The 16,390-nt window shown below is 46.2% G+C and overlaps 2 protein-coding genes across 4 annotated transcripts; both read left to right on the top strand.

Moving 5' to 3' along the window:
* The first annotated feature begins 1,634 nt into the window (after positions 1 to 1,634).
* LOC135366108 (uncharacterized) lies at positions 1,635 to 5,217 on the top strand. Of its 2 annotated transcripts, XM_064598758.1 has the most exons (6): positions 1,635 to 1,726; positions 1,807 to 2,068; positions 2,216 to 2,381; positions 3,238 to 3,595; positions 3,695 to 3,767; positions 4,873 to 5,217. In XM_064598758.1, exons 2-6 carry the CDS (start codon positions 1,985 to 1,987, stop codon positions 5,152 to 5,154), a joined length of 963 nt encoding a protein of 320 aa, XP_064454828.1. In that variant the 5' UTR covers positions 1,635 to 1,726; positions 1,807 to 1,984; the 3' UTR covers positions 5,155 to 5,217. The 2 variants fall into 2 exon arrangements, with proteins under 2 accessions (XP_064454828.1, XP_064454829.1); XM_064598759.1 differs by lacking the exon at positions 1,635 to 1,726 and having other exon boundaries at positions 2,010 to 2,072.
* An 866-nt stretch (positions 5,218 to 6,083) lies between these two features.
* On the top strand, positions 6,084 to 11,302 carry LOC135366107 (uncharacterized). 2 transcript variants are annotated; one of them, XM_064598757.1, is made up of 5 exons: positions 6,084 to 6,214; positions 6,265 to 6,447; positions 8,418 to 8,604; positions 9,106 to 9,304; positions 10,822 to 11,302. In XM_064598757.1, the coding sequence occupies exons 2-5, from the start codon at positions 6,270 to 6,272 to the stop codon at positions 11,146 to 11,148; spliced, it is 891 nt and encodes a 296-aa protein (XP_064454827.1). In that variant the 5' UTR covers positions 6,084 to 6,214; positions 6,265 to 6,269; the 3' UTR covers positions 11,149 to 11,302. The 2 variants fall into 2 exon arrangements, with proteins under 2 accessions (XP_064454827.1, XP_064454826.1); XM_064598756.1 differs by having other exon boundaries at positions 6,084 to 6,447.
* The last annotated feature ends 5,088 nt before the right edge of the window (positions 11,303 to 16,390 follow it).

Here is a 16,390-nt window from a genome sequence, read left to right as displayed (position 1 = left end):
CATGTGCATTCACATCTGCTGTGGCACTCCAATGCAAGAATAACGCAGGGGCGCTGTGTCGCGTGTAGTGGGAACATTTCTCCCTCTCGTTCCACCAGCACCGTGGTGAGCGAGGACCGCAATAGACCACAGAAACAATAAAGCTCGATATATTATTTCCACAGACGTAATAAAGCGTACATGCGTGACGCGAACACAAAGACTCAGGAAAACTTATTTAACGTTGAGGCTCGCGAATGGTTCAGTCGCTGTAGTTGTCCTTCTCCTCCGCCGAGCCCCGCCAGTTTCGTGATCGACCGGGGGGGGGGGGGGGGGGGGATATAGGTATAATGCAACGAAAAAACAGGGAAAGGTTAGCCTGGCTCCAAAAGCCGACTTGCTATCCCCGCGTAAAAAAAAAAAAAAAAACGAAAAGAGCGAAAGAAAAGAGGAGCAGTCAAGCCAATTATGGTTGTCGTTGCGAGGCTCTTTCATTGCTTCGTTTTCATCAAACTAACTGCGGAAAATATTTAAAAAAATAGTCGGTAAAGCACAAATTCTCGCGTTCTGCTGACGTTTTTCATCGTTGTCGTTCTGTGCACTGATGCGAAACACTGGGTCGAGTGACTCATTCGTTGGAGCAGAAAAATCATGAGACTTTCAGAAATCTCTGTAGATCTGTAGATTTTTCAAAAAGTAGGTAGATCTCGTGATAAATCTGTAGGTTTGGCAAAACTGGTAGCAAGTACCGCGAGCATTCGCAGTGGGGCGCTAGTTGCAAGAGAGCATCGGGAAGACCAGGACATGTGCTGCCACGCTCCGACGGGCAACGAAGGTAGAGCTGTATTCATGGTCATGCAATAGAGGTGGCGCGATGAAAGCTCTCTGCCTCTGATAGGAAGTTTGATGTAAAAAATGAACACATTTTCGTATTCGGTTTTGTTAGTTGAGTTATTTTTTGGCGCCATACTCCTCTATTGTTCTGTTCCTGGGAAATGCACTGAAGCAAGCAGACGATGTAGTATTTTGGACAGATGTATGATTGTGTCCTTTTACTTGCGATTTGTACAATGCGCCAATATGAGATGAATGTGCCTTCTGCAATATGTTGCCACACAGATTAGAAATTAAACCTGGCAACCTGGCACAAGCGTCACGCTCACCTACGTTATTGTCCATCATGTTTGAACATTGTTTCACAAAGTTCTAAAATAAGTTATTAAAAAACAATTGCTTTCCCTTGTTGTCTCCTTTCCAGTTAATTGCTAATTACGCGATGGACGTTGTTACACATTATAGAGACAGTCGACATGAACTTGTGTAGTGCTTGATGTTGGTGGGGTGTAGAATATATCTGTGTACGCCGTCTACCACTGAGAGCACAAAGTAGATAGAGTTCCTCGCACACATGTGAGACCCCGTAGCATGGCTGGCTCATGGTTTCAATAGCGTACGTGTAACAGTCCTAGTTTCCGTAGGCTTGCTTTTGGTTACGACCCAAGCAGCACAACGTCTCGGTCCAATATTGGGCTATGATGTTGTGCTGCTTAGGGAGGGACACTTTATAGATACGCGACGGATAACATGGGACGGGAAGTAACTGTCGGTCTATTTCCCTCGCATTATTTGTAAGTAAGGCAGTTTCGTAAAGGAAGCAAAAGAGCATAGCGCATCGCATACTGTCCCCCTCATTTGCATTGTTGCCTTACCATGCAAAGACGCAAAACAAGGCTCATTCGTCTTCCCTGTACGTATTTCAGTTTCGACGAAATACACAGGAGCAGTGTCAGTAATCCCAAAGCGTAATGTGAATTTGCAATGTTTCAGACGTGCTCACCGTTTCACGGCGCTAAGTTTACATTTCATTTAAGAAGAAAGGGAAGAAGAAGCACGGCGACGATATCAACAACTCAACGCCGCTTAGAGTGGACACAAAATTTCTGAACCACCGTTGTATCAGACATTTAGCGTTGCCAATTAAGTAACGGGTCAAGTTCAAATCGATATGGCTACCGGAGAAGCGGTGAAACAGAGTGACAAGAAGGACCCACCTGCAGCAACAAACCTGGAAGCGCTGCATGTTCATAGGGCAAGTTAGTGCTCTGCTACTTTCAAGGGTACTAGATATCTAGAGCGCAACATGTGCACATGGCCATGTCGAGAACACGCGGAATCTTATGCACGGGTTGTGGAGACGTAGTTCTGCAATGCTATGTGCTCTCTTTTTGCAATTCAGCTTCCACTTTCGGAGAAGAAATACACGATCCGGGAGCTGCGTCTGGAAGAGCTGCCTCAGCTGATTGAGCTCTGGAAGAAGGTGGGCTTCATGGTGAGCGAGTACTGCATACGATCGCTCTGGCAGTCAGATCCCAGTGGGATCTACGGTGCAGTCTCTGATGGAGGTAAATTGATTATGCCTCGCATAAATAGATGGGTCACTCAAGAATAGGCTGATGAATTGCGACTGAAGCGAAATAAAGCAATAAAAGAAACAGCAACACGAAACAGAGAACCGCTCATAAGGGGATGCACAAATTCTTATCAACATGCGGGGGAAGGGTGGTGTTCGGTAACTTATCGACCTAAATAAAATGAAGCATTTTTCCACGTAATCCTCTGACAATTCAATGACCTTTATCGACGTTTCTTGCAATAAATTTGTCCGCTTTGGAAAGATTTTTTGGACGGGTTGCAACATTCCCAAGAGGAGCAATGAGCTGAAAGTTCAAGTACATCTACTCCGAGGAAAAAGAAGTAAACTGTTGAGAAATTACAGCATCTAGTCTTCCAGTGGTATGAGTACCAAGTTGTATATGTCCCACTTCGTGGTATGACCCAGATGGCGATTACCCTCCATTTTCGTCCCCCGATCCCGAAATTTGCTCCCTAGCACTGCGATTAGTCCCTAAACTCCGCACCAACTTCCGTCCCATTGGCTCCGAAAGGTACTAAAGTATGTGTCACTGAATCAGTGTTATATCAATGCGGTGCGTCATTTGACGGAGCGGTCCACGAAGGAAACAACGACGGTCTCTGTGGTCACACCTATGCACTCGCACTAGCAGTACATTGCGCTAGCGTGATTTCAGCACGTTGTTATATGCTTGAGATATATGGCCATATGTGTCCAAACCTATTGACTTCTTACTCCATCGCAAAGTCTTCCTCATTTCTGGAGTGAAGTGACAGCCTTCCTATGCACCGCTTATGCAGGCGGAATGAGTGAAGTTACAGACTTCCTACACATTGCTTTCGCAGGCGAAATCCTTGGGTCGTGCTGTAGCCCTTTCCTGGGTGAGAGCATGGCCAAACTTTGTTTCCACGGCGTACGCCCAGAATACCGTCTGCAGGGCTTGGGTACCCAGCTCTGCGACAAAGCTATGGAACACGTTGGAGACTGCAATGTCTTCACGTTGTGCATACCTGAACATGAACATATCTATGTGAACCGGTACCAGCTTAACGTCAGCCCGAGGGTGTTCCAGATTTTAGGCCCTGGTATTCCACGCATGCGCAGCGTCCTGTCTTCCGTACCTGGCATCACACTGGTAGAGCTCACACCAGGTCTGAAGGATGCCCTCATGGAGTACGACAACGAAGTTTCCGGGTACAGCAGGTTAGTCTGTCTTTTCAAAAGGTAAAACACATGACGCCCCACCGATACTGCTACTAGCTATCGTGCCGTCGTTTAAATTGAAGTACTACGTTATTTTAGGTTCACAGCCCTGGAACACTTCGTACAAGAACCTGCCGCACTAGTTCGTGTTGCATTGCGAGATGACAACCAGGTAAATGCGGCCAGTTCATCGGAATAGAAAATAACACCGGGCAGTGTGTCATGCGCGTTCCAAAGGACGGCAGTACTTCTCCAATACTTCTTCCAAGGGACGGCAAAGTGCTCCCAGGGGTAGGGGGTTGGGGGGGAGGTGTGCAATTCCTACAATCATCCCGCCTCTTTTCCTGGAAATGGACGGACTGTGTGGGTGTTCAGAGGTTGATATTATTAAGACATCTCAAATAATCATGACGACCTATGACTGAAGGGCACAAGGGCACAATTTTCACATGTGGCTTTGGGCTTCCAGGGAGGGTTGCCCCCCCCCCCCCTTGTGTACCCCAATGAAGTGTGTCCAAGTCGTGTCCAAGCTAAGAACGACACGCTAAGCCACGCCTCGCGCTTGTTCCTATTGGCTGCAATAGCGACGCGCAGTACCCTACATCGTGGCAAGTAATGCACCGACACCGAAACTATCTGAGCCCTGTAGGCGACACATGCAATGTTACAGTGTAATTTCTCCCGCGGAATAACTCTTTTAGCATTGACCCACTGTTTTTTACGCTGGTGTTAGGTTTAACATGGCTTAGTCAGTTAGCGGTTCAGCCGGTCCCCCTTCATACGGAACTGATAATGGCGTTCGGAAAGACTATGAATGATATTATATGTATTTGCTTTTGCAAAGCGTATAGGATTGTTGATTGTTATCTACGCTGAATAATCGTAAAAGCAAAGTATTTCAAATGTCTTGGACTGCGATGTCGCAGTTTTACTTTTATTTAGTTGTTCCCCTGCCACAGTCATGGTCTTTGAAAGCAATGTTATTGAACATGCGAACCTGAACATGAACTTCTCAAGGAACATTAGATCCAATGCTTAGTGAAGTAACGCTCTTTGATCTCGTAAATATGCAATGCTCTTTGAGAGGATGACAAGTTGCACGCATGGCCTCGCAACGCGCGCTTTCAATGGCCATTTTCCTCAAATATGGACAGACACTGAGGTATTGGTTCTTCATCAGTACATCAGTGGACAGCATGCATCGTGCACTGAAATATTCATCCACTGCACAGATATAACACACTGAAACAATTACGACGCTATATTTTTCGCTACAGATCGCTGGCTTTGGCATTATCTCCGAAAGCATCCACGGCCCAGCCATCGTACGCACTATTTGTGCCGATGCTCCCGACATTGCCGAGATGATTCTTGGCCACCTGTTCAAGCATTTTGCTACGGTGTGGACGCACGGAGTTTGGATGGTCAGCTGCATTCAGACTTACGAGACGCACAATGTTCTCAAGAAGTTCGGTCTCAAGTCCATCCATGAGATGAAACTGCTGCGTCGCCGACCTGTCTTTGACAATGACCTCGCCCGAGTCTACGCCGCGTACTGATACGAAGGAAATGTGAAGTCGCGGCTGGCATTGTATAAATAAAGCTATACACGTTCATATTGCGAAAAAGATAAGTTTGTGTGTGCTGACCATAGGGCTCTGCTAGAAACGGAAAAAGCGCTTCCTGTAAAGCGGGCTTTTCCTGCACTGCGCAAGGCCGCCCAGTGTAGCCAATCTGAGCGCCCGTTTTCGTCAGTTCTTGTCGTTGTCTTCTTTGTTTCCGATGGAGAATGAAAACGTAAACCAACAAAAGGAACACACAAACATACACACACAAATGTCACCGGCGCCCCTTGGTCGATTATAAATGAAACTACCCAGAGGCGATTTAGAGGTAAATGTGCGAGAAATGCGTTAGCATTAAGCGCCTTTTCCAGTCCATACTTGACTTCCGGTACCACTTCCGGTCCAACTCGACTTCAGGTTCTCCACTTCCGGTCTATCCCGACGTCCGGTTGTCCGCCTCCGGTCCATACTAGACTTCTGGTTCGACACTTTTGACTACTCTATGTAACATGTAGACATTTATTTAACCTTTAATTATCCTCAATTACTTTCAATTGCCTGTTAATTTCCGATGGTAACCGTAGTATACCTGAGGCAACCCTGAATTTCATTTAATTCACTTTAATTACGTTTACTTGCTTTAACTACTCTCAGTTCCTCTTTAATTGAGTTAATTACCTTTAATTACATTTAATTACCTTCGGTAATCTTTAATTTCGTTTCATCTTTCTCTTGATTACATATATCTTACATTCATTAACTTGAAACTCAACTTTCTTGCATTAATTGCCTTTAATTAACTCGAGATCCGAACAAAAAGCATGGTTAAGAAAGCAGATTCAGAGAAAACAGATCCGCTTTAAATAAAATCATAATCCGTGTTTCTTTCTTCCTTTTTTTTTTTTTTTCAACCCTGCCTGCAGCACACCCAATATCGCAGGCAGCCATCGTGAAAAGTACACCGAAAAGCGTAGACGACGTCGGTTATCGCGTGCTTATATGCTCGTGATATTCCGTTGACGGATTCATCGCCCTGTCGGCCTTGATCAACCAAGTACGTACGTTTTCAACGCATTTAACGTTTTATCGCAAAGCGTTACGCAGATACAATGTCCGCCGCTACGAAGACCGCAGTCGGCCCTTTCACGGTACGCCCTTTATTGTGGGAAGAGCTCTCGCTGTTGGATCCTGTTCGCAAAGACTTTGGATTCGTAACTGGCCTTCACCAGCTGGAGACGCTGTGGAAAACAGATCCCGGTGGCATCTTCGGCGCCATTACCGAGACGGGTAAGTCCATGCTGTTCTGTGACATTAGGGGCCTAAGTCATAGTGGATGCTGTACGGTAACGCCACTGCGCCGGCGCAGTCTGATGACGGCACCGCCTAGAACGTTTCCACTAGTCCAACCTAACATAGCCTAACCTAAACTAATCTAGCCTAACCGATATTGGGCATTGCCACGAGCGCCGCCGCCACTTACGCTCTATACCGGCGCTGGTCGGTGTCGGTGCCATAGCCGAGCTGCAATATTTTTGTGCTGGAGTAATGTTTCTAATGCGTTAGCGTTAGAGTCCTAGCTACGAAAAGATCGTGGCGTTTTATGTCTGTAGCCACGGCGCGGCGCGCATGTGCGATGAGTGGAGAGGGAAGGAGAGGGCGCGTGGAGAGCGCGACGCGGCCCGTCGGCAGTGCAGCCAGGGCTGCTAAGCTGCCATAGAAGCCTATTGTAGCGGAAAACTCACGTGACCTCTGACACTGGATCAATCACTGAGGATTAGCCACCCTCTTTGTCGCAAATGACGTAGAATGACATATATGCGTTTTTCTAGCACTACTTTCCTCCCGTCTGGTCTGCTTCCGGCAACAAGCAATAACAAATTACTTACCAGTCGACTCTCTTTGTGTATCAGGAGAACTAGGTGTTCGAACTCTCGAATCGTTCCTGCACCAAGAAGCAGAGCAGAAATGTTACGCAGGCATCTTCCATGTCGGCTCTGTCTTTTCGAAGACACTGACATGGTCCGGCCAGCGTTTTTAAATAGGAAAAATCGGAATTCATAGACCAACCCAGCCGCTACACACATGAGCCATGCAAGACTCACGCCAGCTACTCCGTGGACGCCGGTTCCAGCCGGCTCTGCCGATGCGCTGTTGCCTGTTTGAGCGCTGGCGAACAAATTTGAAAACTGCCAATCATTGCTCAGAACACAAATTCATCCTCGTGGGGACAAAACAGTAAGCACTAACCACCGGATGGCGTCCTGATGTTAAATATATGACATTTACTGACGTCCGATGATGTGAAACGCATGCAGCGCCTCACTTTATCCCGCAAAGAAACTCGCGAGCTCCGGGGCGCTGGTGCAGCTGTGATGGCCGACAGGTTCAGACGTGTCTGCATGGGCGCTCCATGGGTGATGAAAGCTGTGCAGAGGAGCGGCGGCGAAAGAAGGATGAGGCTGCGAGAAGGCGCCGCCAAGCTGAATCGCAGGAAGCCCGAAGGGCTCGTTTAACGGCGGATGTTGTCTTGAGTTGGGGTTATGTAGGGTCGTTTTTTTTTTGTTTTTTTTAATTCCGTGTTAGCGCCGCGAAGCAACTGTGGCTATGAGCGGCGTAGAGACGTGGACAGATGGAGAGAGGACAGCAGGAAGGAGTGGGGGACAGGGGGATTAGTATGCGTCCTGGGCCGACTTCAGGGGGAACTGTGCCGACATTCGTCTGGAAAGTCTTCGGAAAACCCAGGGAAAACCTCAGACAGCACAGCCGGTGACAGGAATGTAGGGTCGTGTCGCTCGTGTGAATGGTTGTGTTGCGTTTGTGAAGGGGAGTTCCCAAAGGGTTTTCAAGTCTTTTGAAGTGACGGTCTATGTGGCACGAGGTGTAAAATGTCAGTCATCTTTTTCAGTCGGCCATTCATTTCATTTTCATTTCGGCATTTCAGTCAGTCAGTCATAAGGACACTGTCATTTCCTGGACGGAGTCACCGATGTGCTTCGTGACATTATAAAGACTACACATGCAACCTGCACACATTTTTGTTCTGACCTTACACAAACGCCTGCATTTAGATGTAATTGCAGATCGATATCGCAATGCTAATGCAGTCTGACACTAACAAGCGCCACTGCAATAGCGCCTAACCAAGAACTTGGCAACAATAACCGGAATCTGGCACACTTTGTTGCACAGGACATTGACATACGGCAGCGGCAGTGAGCTGAAAGTTTGCTGCCTCCATAATTTTCTGCATGTTTCAGGGGAATTGTTCGGGGCCTGCGTCGCTCCAGTCGTCGGCACTGATACCCACTACTTGAGCATGATTGCGGTATTGCCCCAGTACAGAAAGTGCGGCATAGGCAAGAAGCTCATGGAGTCTACCATGGTGTACGCTGAGAAACGCAACGTGTACCTTTTCTGTCCACCAAATCAAGTACCCTTTTACAGGTACCCCTTCTAGACTCAAACTAGAATAAGTATAATTTCGTTCCCATATGGCTATAGAAGGCGGCTAATTTGTGGTCTGCGGTACGGCTAATTGGGTTAAGATTTCTCACGAGTAATTTCGTATATTTCGCATTCATTAGTATGGGAAAAGAACAGCTCCTGTATCGCTCAAGATCACGGTGTGCTAAAGTATAAAAGCAAAAATGACGTTTGCCAATTCGTTACCTATAATTTAGAATTTAATACATTTACTGACAGTTGGGATCCAGAAGTATTGTTAAAGGTAACGTACTAGTAGCGACTGCAATACCAGATCAGCCCGTGGCAAAGGTGAAGCAAGCTTAGGAAGCTTAGTAGTAGATGAGGCGATTAAATATACTAGATGAACGAACCCAACATAATGAGTCGTGTCGTCCCTCTGTGTGCCCAGAGTCAGGCTTTCACATTATGGAGTGTAGCAGTTTTCAGGGTTTCTCAGTGTACCGTGTTGGCGGATTGCAGGGACAAGTGGAAGTTTCAGCTTTACTATCGTTCATTGCACGTTCTCACTCCGGGTGTCCCGGATGTAACACAACTGAAGCTGGTCCACTCCGGAGTCACCATCAACTCGTTCAGCGCAGATTTGTTGCCACTCATTATCAAGTACGACGAAAGTGTGTTCGGAGTTTCGAGAAAGAAGTTGGTGGAGCTGGAGCTCAGCGTAAGTGAATCTCTAATGGTGAATTCCGGTGGCCGTTTCAAACACTTTGCAAACACGGCCTAGCGCTCGTAAATTGCCTGGGCTGGGTCACATGACCATTGCCACCCGAACATGACTGCCAGAAATCTAGCGGTTTTATCCGCTTGGATCACGGTAGGGGCAGCGTGGCCGACCGTCGGGTTTTGTCGTGTGCTATAGCCCACGTGAAACTGCGGGCATGCGTGCGGGCCATTGCGGACCCTCGCCACCCTTGCAGTGCGGATGTGACGTCGCTGGATATAGCGGAGCAACCCGCTGCCCGGTCAGGCGACAAGAGTGCCACGCGAACATGCGAGATTGCTTGAACATGTTTGTTGTTATTGCTTACAGACAGCGTCTGCATACGATCACCTGGTGATATGAACACCTCGATGTCGAGATATTCCATGACGCGGTCGGCAGGGCAGCTTTCGCTTGCGTCCCATCGTACTGTCTGCCTTGCAACAACTGGCTGCCCTTTCCTAGAAGCCAGTTTGTGTGTCATCAGAAGACAGTTTGTGTGCTATTCTTCTACAGTTTGAGGGGGGTCGGAAGCACGACTCACAGAAAAAACAAAACAAAAAAAACCCTAGACCATTCCGCATACATAGTCTATTGTGTCAGGGGTGTGTCAAGAATCCCAAGCACAGGGTGGTGTAGCATAGATGGGGTAGTTAAATTATAAATTATAACTAGTTAAATTATAACGGCTTAACGTGTCGGCACCGACATGTGTCTAAAGCTGAAGTGACAAGCTCCCCCCCCTACCCCTGTAGGGAGTGCGCAGTTAAAGTCAGGTGTCGCCAAATGTTTGCGGGTGTTTGTGTCTGAGCGTGTGTGTGTGTGGGGGGGGGGGGTGTATGGGGGTTTGGATAAATCACTGGACGCAAGGACTAGTTACCAGTGTACGCTATTTTTTCAGGAATAGCGTACTTACACTACAAGCTATTGCGGGAGCACATCGCAGGATTCCGGCAAGACTATTCCTAGACGGAAAGAGAGAGAGAGAGAAAAAAAAATGACACGAGAATTCGATAACTTCATCGTGTACTAGTTCATGCGAAGTACCTCAATCTGATGTCAGTGTCCTGATTGAGAATATTCCTCGTGATTCATGAAGTGCGGGCTGCACGAGAGTTCTGCCAATTGCTGTTGACTTCAGCTCGCCAACAAATATATATTTTTTGGCGACTCATCGACAAGATTACTAAAGATTATTCGACGTTGCCATATCGCGTTGGTCCTTGGTGGAACCCTTTGTCAAACGCTACTACCTTTCTACGGAAAGGCTTTTAAGGCTCTCGTACTCTCACGTGCTGTCGCGTGGCCTTATAAAGCAATAGACTGAACCTAGAAACCGGTTGGCATAAGGGTATCGCTTTAAAAGATCACGACTGGGCTGTAGGTCGCAATAATGACGTAACAACACTAGACCAACTAAGCCGTGATACGTAGAGCCGGTGCGCTGTATTCTAATCTCGGTCTTGTATACGGTATAGGAACCGGAAGGAACAATCGCCGTTGCCACGCATAACCCGCTCAAAGTCTGTGGCTATGGCTTCATCACCGGCGATATCTACGGCCGTTGTATTGTGCGTTCCGTCTTCGCCGACAGTCAGGACATTGCCGAGCTGATATTGGGCTGGCTACTGAGGGAATGCTCGCAAGTACAAACAACGGGTGTGTCTATCATTTTGAGACCCAGCACTGAGGAGGACACCTATTTTCAGAAGAAACTGAAGATGACCAAAGCTGCCGACTTGAAGTGCCTATTCCGATGGCCTTTGCCTCAGGGGGACTTCACCAAGATTTTTGTCTTATCGTAGGAACTACGTGCGTGTGGGCTGTGCTTGGTGATGTGTTACTTTCTAAACGGTACGACAATTAGAATACTGTATTTGACTGACATTGCATTGTCAGTCCGACTTTGAGGGCACTCGGTTCATTGTGAAAAAGTTTGAATACATTTATCTGGTGTAATCACGTTGCAAATGCGTTATCTATCAAAGAAAGATGAGGATAATTTCTGAAGATTGCGGTGCTTGTGTTTTAGAGTTCTGCAATATTAATCATTTACCCCCTTTCACCCTTTTTTTTCTTTTTTTCAGTAACGTAGTGAAGCTAAGGAAATTTGCTCCTCTAAAAGCGCTGTCAATTGTGCTCTCGTCTATGTTTATTGTTTATTTACTTTTATTTATCCACGGTAAGGCGTACAATGGTCATCTCACCAGAAATAGAAATACTCATGCAGAAACGTAGGATTGAAGGAACCGGGTTATCTCTTGTGAGGCTACGATGTGCTGCTAGAGAAACTGTAGCAAATGAAGGGTCCAGGAGTGATGGCTGGAGCGTAAACTTTTTTGCAAATGCATTTTTTTTTTCTCTGGTTTCGTATCTGGACGATGACAAACAAAGACAACAAAAAAAAAGACACTTTTGACGTCTTGGTTTGTGACCGATTAGGTGTGTTCTGTGGTGCATATATAAATGCATGTTTTACGCGTTATGAGATATCCTGCATGAAAATCCACGTTTAATGCATATTTTGCCATATTTGCGGCCAAGTGCGAGAGCTTTGTTCTCCATCTTGGAAGGTTTTGCTTGTTTCGAGAAGGCCTTGTCTTTCGGAAAAATTCCTGTGAGAATCAAATATTTTCATTGTTTCCGTGGTATATGATGTTCACCCACATTGGCTGCTGCGTTGTGCGAAATACTACACACAAATGTCGATATCTTTTAGTACAGCGGCGCTCAACGCTTACACCTTCGCCTGGAGTCTGAGTAAATTCTCTGTTCGTGCAATGCCGATGGGCCGTACTTCGCCTTGGACACTTTCTTTACTGCTTACCGTTTTTACCGTTCCGAAGATCGGCGACGTTCGTATTTGGACCTGCATGATTAATATACAGGGTGTCCCAGAAAACGTGTCATTGAATTATAATAATAATAATAATAAAAAAAAAAAAACTACGCCACCTAGAATCATGCGGTCAACGGCATTTGTTCTTACCAGGTTTTTGCCAACTCCTGATGTGAATGTCCTGTATCATAAGTTTAATTATGTAAATATTTGCGAACTGAACTCGGAAATTTGCCAAGTAAAGGTCACTTTTTTACCCCACCAATATGAAGAGTGTGCCGAATTCACTCAAGTTTATGGTAATTGACAGTGATATTCACGAGCTATCCCATCAGAAAAAAATAGCCGAACATCATGCTTTTCGCAGCACCAAACCATAACGCTCGACGACTTTTTGAGCGCAATCGCTCGCAGTCCGACGAAAAGATGTTGCTAACCCAGCCCACAGAGTGATACACTGCTAAAACAGAACTTCACCACATAGCAGGTTCCTAGCCAACCATCATACCAAATGATATCATGTCATGATCATACTGTGTCATGATTTGTTCAAAACAGGGGGGATGCGCCTATCTGGGACAAGATAATCTGTCCCAGATAGGCGCCTCCTCCCATTTTCAACAAATCAATGCACAGAATGATATCATTCGGAATGATGGTTGGCTAGGAACCTGCTATGTGGTGAAGTTCTGTTTAACAGTGTTGTAGAAAAAGTGACAGTTCTTGAAATTGGGAGAGGGAAAGTGCGACCCCAGCGGAAGTCGGACGCGATAAGCCGTACCTGTGTTATCTCTTTCTGCGTTGCAGGTGCGGGCTGGGTTTCCAACCTCCTTTTGTCGGACTGACAAGGATTGCGCTGAAAAATTTGTCGCGCGCAAGCTCCATAGGGCATGGTGATCGGCAATTTTTTCTGATGGGATATCCCCTGAATATCTCTGCCAATTATCATTAATATGAGTAAATTAGACACGCTCTTCACATTGGGGGGGGGGGGGTAAAAAGTGACCTTCACTTGGCAAATTTTCGACTTCCAGTTCGCAAAACTTTACATAATTAAACTTACGTTACACGGCATTCATATCGTACATTCAGATTCGGTGCTATTTTTTAACGAAGTACGCTGAATATTTTTCTCAATAGAAAACCATTTCTCGCCAAGGGTAATATTGATTCATCCTACGGAAGCATTGAAGAAGGGGATGCTGGGATGGAGGCTTGTTCCAGCGAATATCGATCGGAGCTAATGGTAGCTCGGAGGGCGCTGTTTCTGACAGGTCCGCCCTGCAACTCCGTAGGACGTCGCCTGCCCCTGGCAGGCGACAAATTACTCCCTCAGCTACGTCAGCGGTCTTAGGGTACGTTGTTTCCCAGACAAGCCTCATACGACAGGAGCGTTCGAAGGCTGGATTTTCGCGCTTCCTGTCCTAAAGGGTAGTTTCAAAGGAATATATACAAATATATTCAAATAAAATCTAGTTAAATATAGTTTATTGCGCAGCAAAATTCCAGGAATGGTGATACGACCAGGCTCTATAGTGACATACGCTAGTATATTGCAAAAACAGGGCGACATAAAGTAAAATATACAGGGTTATTACAAAAGAAATATACTTCCAACGTTCAATAGAATCGAAACAGTTAAGACGAAAATTTTTGTGGCCGCGGCTTTACAAAGGTATGCGGGTCGTCTTTCTTTCTTTTTATGAGAAGGCAATGACTGGAGACAATTACTTTCGGGCATCATCATGAATACACCAACGAAACGCTGTCCAGGTGCTGTCAAAGAGCCAGAGCGGAGATACTTTCAAATCCTAATGATACCCTTGTTTGAGGGGGATGCCTCTTGTGAGTTTTGCATGCACTGACCTCTGTATGAATGTGCCAGCATTCTAGAAATTTTTTCACCCCTCCATTTATATTCTCCAGACGTCCCGTTTTAGTACGTGTTCAGTACTGCGATTTTCCGCCGGTGGCTTTGTGACTTTCCCCCTCTCTATCAGAATTGCTTGGTCCATGGGCAAATCCAGCTAACCAACGCTCTGCCCTCAAAGCTCTTTTGACCTTTTTGGACACTGTAAGACTTCGATCCTTATTGTGAAGGGGCTCATTATTTCATCCCTCACATCACCACCAGCAATGGGGTAGAGCGTCGCCCCTGGCGATGAAATTCCCCATTCGTCACCTTGAAGTGAAGTTGTTGTTGCCTCTTGTGTTCTGATTTTCTATGCCAGCTGGAACTATTTTTTGGGGGAAACCGGTGCCTCCTTTGGATTCTATATTTTGCGTTTCTTCTACGTTTATTTTTTATTTATTTATTTAACGCATATTGCGGCCCTTTAGGCCCAAGCAGGAGGGGGTACATACCAGGCATTGCATAAAAGCATACACTTATACAGAACATAGACACGTTTTATCAGAAAAGTCAATCATCATACAGCTCAATCGGAGCTTTTTCGAATTTTACGTTGTTATCGATAGATACCACTGACACCGGCAACCCATTCCAGTCTTCCATGGTTCTGACGAAAAAGCGAGCAAAGAATGGCACAAGAGAGAAGCAGTGTCTGTGACGCGTCCTTCATACAGGCTGTGGCCTCAGCAACGTCATAGTCTTGCGGTGAACCGGTCGGAACATGAATTTCAACCCTCGGTAGTTCTACGTAACTTAAGAGATGTAATTTGATGAATATTTTATTATTAATTTATTGAACGCATGATGCTGTGAACGAAGAATTAACGCAAAAGGAACCTCACTAATAAACAGCACGAAAGGCTAAAAGGTCTGCCCCCGCGTATGAACGCAACATTCCTTACGTATGGGGGCCTTCCTGCAAAAAGTTGCCACGGCCCAATTCCCAAAGTCCGACCACGAATTGTATTCATCCACTTTGCCTTACGAGCGGAAACATTGCACCCGCGAAACCGCTCTTTCTATACCCTTCACAATCCCAGCATTGAATAACTCTGTTGTAACACAAAACTCGCCCAGTTCCATTCACACTTGCCCCCTTCATCTTTGGGACGTCCGCAACCTTTCATCGGTTTTCCCCTCCAAGCGTATTCATAGCGACCGCAGGGGGGCGCCTTCTACCACAACAGCGCACGTGGCGCACGCGGGAAAAGTCGGCAACTCACGTGCCCTCGTGTGTTTCTGGAGAGGGTGGAATTTGCATGTCACAGCGAACCTGGAGGGGGCGAAACGTGCTGATCGTTGGTACCAATTACGCGCTGACGCAAATCAAAGCTTTTTGCGCTCACTGCGGGCAGCTTTCCCTCAGGAGAAACTGTTTTGATTGGTTTGTTTCGTGTCCTCGCTTTCACAGTGACCATTTGAGATGGGACTTGTTGATGCTTATTTGATTGCTCGTGAATCCAGAGAACCCGAAACGGTTGCTTGAGCGCCGGCGGAGAAGCTTCGTTGAATTTTATCTGTTGGATGACAGCTGGGAAAAATTTGAGCGCAACTACCAGGAACATGACAGAAAGGAGATAAAAACTGTACCATATAGTCACGAGCGAAACGAAGTTACACAGATCCAAGCAAATGCTCCGCGGGTCACAAGCCGCCGATACTTCGAACAGAGACTGTTGGCACCACTTCTTGGTCGGGGGATTACGCGATAAAGAAATGTTGGGCATTGTGGATCAACCATTGAACCCTTAGACGGAAAAATCGTCTACATGCAGCTGTAACTAAGGTCTATCCGTTGAAACTTTTGTGAGGAACATCGACTCAACTGCAGCAAATTAAATGCTGCTAACGAAGTCGCTTTTATCTTAAATGTTTTTTTTTAACACGGCATTGAATTTCAGCCATCTCATTTTCACGGGTTGCAGTCACCTCTGGAACTGTGATTATATGTGTAGTGTGTATGATAACTGGGCATTGTTTTCTTGTTTCTTATTTCTTCCTGCGCTAGTGTGAAGTCTAAACTTCGGCATTGTTTCTTTTTGGTGTAGTTCGAAGTGTAAACTTTGGGGATGGGAAGTTGTCAAGCTGTCCTACAGCTTTTTTTCCAATCTCCCCGTCCTAAGGATGAAATAAAATTGAATTGAATTGACATAATAAAAAAGTCGACGAAACAGCCGTCACCGATTCGATAAAACAAGGTTCGCACCTGCACCTGCACCTCAACTTCTGCTTAAGCTCTACAGATCCTACCAGAGTCGACTGGTGTGCAGGCCCACCCGTAACAGTTGTGGAGAAA

The sequence above is a fragment of the Ornithodoros turicata genome, chromosome 8, assembly GCF_037126465.1.
Source record: "Ornithodoros turicata isolate Travis chromosome 8, ASM3712646v1, whole genome shotgun sequence".
NCBI classification, from domain to species: Eukaryota; Metazoa; Arthropoda; class Arachnida; order Ixodida; family Argasidae; genus Ornithodoros; species Ornithodoros turicata.
Note: the sequence above shows the minus strand (reverse complement) of the source record. Positions and strands in the feature narration are given on the sequence as shown.

Bases quoted from the DNA above. Each gene is read 5' to 3' on its own strand.
- LOC135366107 (XM_064598757.1), top strand. From the start codon at position 6,270: ATGTCCGCCGCTACGAAGACCGCAGTCGGCCCTTTCACGGTACGCCCT. The intron at 8,605-9,105 runs GTACCCCTTCTA...GGCGGATTGCAG, and splicing joins AATCAAGTACCCTTTTACAG to GGACAAGTGGAAGTTTCAGC. The intron at 9,305-10,821 runs GTAAGTGAATCT...TATACGGTATAG, and splicing joins TGGTGGAGCTGGAGCTCAGC to GAACCGGAAGGAACAATCGC.
- LOC135366108 (XM_064598758.1), top strand. From the start codon at position 1,985: ATGGCTACCGGAGAAGCGGTGAAACAGAGTGACAAGAAGGACCCACCT. The intron at 2,069-2,215 runs GCAAGTTAGTGC...TTTGCAATTCAG, and splicing joins AAGCGCTGCATGTTCATAGG to CTTCCACTTTCGGAGAAGAA. The intron at 3,768-4,872 runs GTAAATGCGGCC...TTTTCGCTACAG, and splicing joins CATTGCGAGATGACAACCAG to ATCGCTGGCTTTGGCATTAT.